General features: G+C 32.0%; 1 protein-coding gene across 1 annotated transcript; it reads right to left on the bottom strand.

Annotated features, from left to right (window-relative positions):
• Window positions 1-398: 398 nt before the first annotated feature.
• On the bottom strand, window positions 399-1,937 carry LOC135128429 (kinesin-like protein KIF20B). The gene is made up of 2 exons (XM_064055336.1): window positions 1,052-1,937; window positions 399-1,003 (listed from the first exon to the last, which is right to left on the bottom strand). The coding sequence occupies exons 1-2, from the start codon at window positions 1,887-1,889 to the stop codon at window positions 963-965; spliced, it is 879 nt and encodes a 292-aa protein (XP_063911406.1). The 5' UTR covers window positions 1,890-1,937; the 3' UTR covers window positions 399-962.
• Between the last annotated feature and the right edge of the window lie 3,437 nt (window positions 1,938-5,374).

Genomic DNA, 5,374 nt, shown 5'->3' on the forward strand with positions numbered 1-5,374 from the left:
GGTTTCAGCATACAAAAACTGAGTTTTACATATAAGGTATATACACTACGTTTCTGTTTTCTAAAATATTTACTAATAAATTGGTTTCTATCATGGAGGTAATATGATTATTCTACCTCCATGGGCTGTATGAAAATATATGTACGAATCAATGATATCAACTTAATCATGGAGAAGTTTAAATATTGCAAACATATGATTGAGGAAGACCAGAAGAGGGTTTTTTATGTGAAAACATTGACACATTTGTTTAAAAAAGTATTTTATGTTTTCTGTTATTTTTATTTTAGTCACCATTTGATAAGGAACAACGATATTTCTTGTCTTGATAGGATATCAAGACAAGAAATATCGTTGTTCCTTTAGAAAATGTATGGATAGGGAGTGAATATTTTAACTTGAATCAAACATATTTATTTACAGAAAAAGGATTTTCTGTAAATAAATATGTTTGATTCAAGTTAAAATATTCAGTTGTTTCAAAGGGCATTAAATGGCACTGAAGATATATCAATGATTGTTAATATAAGTGCCTCTAGAGATATGTTTGACGAAACTCAGCATGTCCTTAACTTCGCCGCTATTGCCAGGGACATAATCATCGAATAAAAGCCAGAACCGATCTTTAAGAAAAAAAAAACCGCTTTTCGCAACTAGTTGAACAAAGTTCAGATGATACTTTCAGTTCCCATAGCAGAGAAGATTTAAAAAATGCCATCCGTCACTTGACAGATGAGCTAGAGACTCAAAAAAGTGAGTATGAGACAGAGTATCAGGCACATATTCAGATGATAAGAGAGAAATACGAACAAGCTCTAGACGATTTAGAAGAAAATGCTAAGATAAGAATTAAAAAAGCTGAAAGTGCAGTGAGAATGATGTATGAAACGAAACTAGAGGCTATGAGAACAAAATATGAAAAACTGATTGAAGAAATAGAACACTTAAGGAGATTTGGACACTCATTTCCCTTCAAATTCATCATAGACTAATAATCTGTAATCTGAAAATTTTAATAAGTAAGCGATACAAGAAATGATATAGTACTCACCTTCCACATTCTCATCATCAGATTCCGACTCGCAAAATATTTTCTGCGTAGGTTGAAATCCAAGCTCGATTTCATTTTCTAATTCTAAGCATCTGCCCCGAAGTCGAGCGTTTTCTTTTTCAAGTAGCACGTATTTTTTGTGGAGCTCTTTATAGTCGCTGACTCCTTCAGCTAAAGTGGACCTTAACTCTTTGATCTCTTTTATATAACTCTCTTTTTCAGTTTTCCAACATTCTTCATCTTCATCATCTGAACTTGGAATTTCGATTACATCAATTTGCCTTTCTTCTAGTTGTTGGTCTGCATCATTTTGTATTTCTATTTCTTCAATCAGTTTTTCATATTTTGTTCTCATAGCCTCTAGTTTCGTTTCATACATCATTCTCACTGCACTTTCAGCTTTTTTAATTCTTATCTTAGCATTTTCTTCTAAATCGTCTAGAGCTTGTTCGTATTTCTCTCTTATCATCTGAATATGTGCCTGATACTCTGTCTCATACTCACTTTTTTGAGTCTCTAGCTCATCTGTCAAGTGACGGATGGCATTTTTTAAATCTTCTCTGCTATGGGAACTGAAAGTATCATCTGAACTTTGTTCAACTAGTTGCGAAAAGCGGTTTTTTTTCTTAAAGATCGGTTCTGGCTTTTGTTCGATGATTATGTCCCTGGCAATAGCGGCGAAGTTAAGGACATGCTGAGTTTCGTCAAACATATCTCTAGAGGCACTTATATTAACAATCATTGATATATCTTCAGTGCCATTTAATGCCCTTTGAAACAACTGAGTCAGTTTCGATTCCCTGAAAGGTACTAATTTGTTATCATTCTGTTTTTGCATATTTCGCACAGCAGAAATACACCTGCCCAGAACCAAAAGAGAACTGTTTATATTGTTTGATTCCCTAAGTCTCTGTCGGTGCCTATAACTGTGAAGGTTTTACCTGTATCAGTTAAAAATTAGTTTTTGTTAATGTTTGTTTGAGGGGTTTTACCTGATCCTGAAGCACCGTAGGTCATGAGTGTGGAATTTTGTCCGTTGATAAAATCTAGAATTTTTGGCTTTACGATGTAGTTGAAAATCTCCCTTTGGTCAGTTTCTTGAGAAAATATTTTTGTGAAGGAGTATTTTCTAATCATGGAATCTCCGTCTTTAGCGTTGCGGAGAAAATTTGAACCTTGGGGGATTTTTGAGACGAGTGTATTGTCCTCGATTTCGTAGAGGCCTTCGAAGTTGTAGCCATTTTTAATTCGAAGATATACGTTAATGGTTCGAGCCTGAAGAAATAAATAAATGAAATGAACTGATGCATATAATATGTTAATTACAGTAAGAATTAAAACTGCATCGAATATTAGGCTTGTTTATATAATAGCCTATATATTTTTTTGCAAATTTGACACTTTAAGAAAAAAGAGAAAACTGGTCTAAAGTTATTTTGACAGAACTTCTTCGCCCCTGAATTACAATTACAATCAAGGCGGATTCATAAACCACAGGTGTGGAAATACGTTGTTTTATTAAATTTAAACTGCGTTTCAATATATTTGCTAAAAATTCTGATTTGTTAATTGAAACCAAAAAGTGGCAACACAGCTGACATTCCGATTACCAATATAAAATACAATATTTTATATTTTTACTTCCCGAGCGTAAGCAAAGGAAGTATTGTAATCGAGTCCGTCGGCCGACTCACTACTTTTACGTTTTCTTGATCTTTCATGACCTCTAGAAGACGAAGAAATAGGTCTCCCATTTCCGTCTGTCTGCCGTCCCGGTAGATAGACAGATAATCTCCGAAAGTACTGGATCGATTGTTGTGAAATTTTGTACTTATATTAGGAATATCATGTAGATGGTAAAAGGCTAACCAAAATTTGTCTAATCATCCCCACCACTAATGCGATGACGTCACTTCAAAATTGTACATAGTAAATGGGTTTTAAATTGTATAAAATAACATAGTCCTACATATGTAGTTTACGACTCCGAATTGAGTTTTTACCCGAAATGTACAGATTTTTGGAAAAAAAAAAAAATTAAAATTATAAAACAACATTTTCCAATTTAATTTTGAATCTGCTAACTCGAATGCTTTGAAATGTTGCAGATCTTTTAATGCTGAAGAGCATCATAAATTTTTAGTCAAAATATATTTGGTTATCCACTCCCAAAACTTGATGACGTCAGCTAAAAAGTTTGCCGAATAAATCCTATCTAAACTGTACAAAATATGATGAGTCTGTACTTGTGATTTATAACTCCATTCAAATTTTTTCGATTTGCATATACAGGGTGACTCAAAAAAATTAATGAATGCGTAAATTTATTTTATTGATTTACTCAGAAACTGCAAAACCGAATGCTTTGAAATCTTGAAGATGTTTTAAAATTATCATAAGCATGGTAAGTTTTTGATCAAAATGTATTTGCTCATCCCCCCTAAAAGATTTATGACGTCACCACAAAATTTTGCTGAATAAATCCTATCCAAAATGTACAAAATACGATGAGTCTCTTCTTGTGATTTATCATTCCGTTCGTATTTTTTCGATTTGCATATACAGGGTGACCCAAAAAAAATAATGAATGCGTAAATGTATTTTATTGATTTAATCAGGAACTACAGAACTGAATGTTTTGAAATCTTACAGATGTTTTAAGATTATAAAGAGCATAATAAATTTGGAGTCAAAATATATTTGGTTATCTTCTCTAAAAAACTGATGACGTCAGCTCAAAAGTTTGCCGAATAAATCCTATCTAGAATGTACAAAATATGATGAGTCTGTACTTGTAATTTATCATTGCATTCATATTTTTTGAATTTGCATATACCGGGTGACTAAAAAAAAAATAATGAATGCGTAAATTTATTTTATTGATTTACTCAGGAACTACAAAACCGAATGCTTTGAAATCTACTGCGAAAAAAAACATAATAGGCATGCAGTCGTCACGTTTCCTACAGCGAGGGAAGTACTGTCTAAACTCTTTAGACCAATTTTTTTAATGATATTTTGCACAGCTTGTTTTTAGATTTGGCTGAATGATGCAATTATTACTTGTTTTTACTTAAATATACATCATATTCAGCAACTATACAATTCTTTAATAAATAAAATATAGTTCAGAAGTTTGTTTAAAAACTGTCAAAATGCCTTTATGTCCGGTATTATTTTTTTCTCTTTGAATAACGCATTTAAAATTTGTAAATTATTAATTTTTAAGGTTTTACTTTATTTTTTAAACCCTAGCCCCAAATGAGGCACAGACGAAAATGGTAGGAAGTAAAGGAGTAGAGAACGAATAAGACGAAATAGAAGAAATTTATAGATAAAAAGCTCAGGCGAAAACAGAACTAATTAAAAATGCGTATCTACCTACTTTTAAAGAAAGAAATACAAAATTTATAAGGTAATAGGAAACAAACACTGACTTTTTTAGGTTTAGTGCTTCTCATGAATGATGTATATATCCCTAAATGAATTCTATCAATCGTATCATCAAACATTTTTTTCAGTAATTCACCAGAATGTGTAATTTTTCGGTCAGGTCGCTGGAACATCCTGTATATATAACATGGGTTTCTGGATTTACATCAGTGCATCCGAAGGGAACAATTAGGTTATTTAAATTATGTTTACAAATATTTCTGGTAGAAGCCACAGAAATTTTAAAAATTACGTTTTTACCAAGTATAGAATAATTAGTTGTCATAAGCGCGAAATATCTTTTAGAAGTATTTCATTACAAAAAAAAAGTCTGGATACTTAGGGTAAAAGCTCAAGGTGAATTCATAGATCACAAGTGCAGGAGTATGTTATTTTATAAAATGTAAATATGAGTTACAATGAAAAAAGTGAGTTTACTTCGTTTAATTGTTTGTGGGGAATTTTATTTATCGGTCCTGAAGTTTCGGAAATTATCTGTCTAATCAAAATAGACAAGACAAATAGACAGGACCTATTGTTTCGAAGTCATGAAACGTCTAGAAAATATTAAACTCGTAATTGGTCGTATAGATCCTATTACAATACTTCCTTAGCTTACGCTCGGTAAGCAAAAAAGTGATAATAACGATGCAGATAACTTTCATTTAATGCTAGTATTATGTATAGGGTGTTGCAAAGATCCGTTCTTGGGCCAGCTCTATTCTTACTACACAGAGTCCTAAATAAAACTTCGCGACCAAATATCTGGAGAATGAATAGATATGAAAATTATTTGCTCATTCCTCCTAAAAAATTGATGACGTCACCCGAAAATTTTACTGAATAAATCCTATCTAAAATGTACAAAATATGATGAGTCTGTACTTATGA

This window comes from Zophobas morio, unplaced genomic scaffold (genome assembly GCF_036711695.1).
Source record: "Zophobas morio isolate AGI-343-1 ecotype UQ-CSIRO unplaced genomic scaffold, CSIRO_AGI_Zmor_V1 ptg000012l, whole genome shotgun sequence".
NCBI classification, from domain to species: domain Eukaryota; kingdom Metazoa; phylum Arthropoda; class Insecta; order Coleoptera; family Tenebrionidae; genus Zophobas; species Zophobas morio.

Excerpts from the sequence above, each read along its gene's own strand:
- LOC135128429 (XM_064055336.1), bottom strand. The coding sequence starts at position 1,889 with ATGCAAAAACAGAATGATAACAAATTAGTACCTTTCAGGGAATCGAAA. Across the intron at positions 1,004-1,051 it reads TGATGATGAGAATGTGGAAG|ATTACAGATTATTAGTCTAT; the intron begins GTGAGTACTATA and ends TAAAATTTTCAG.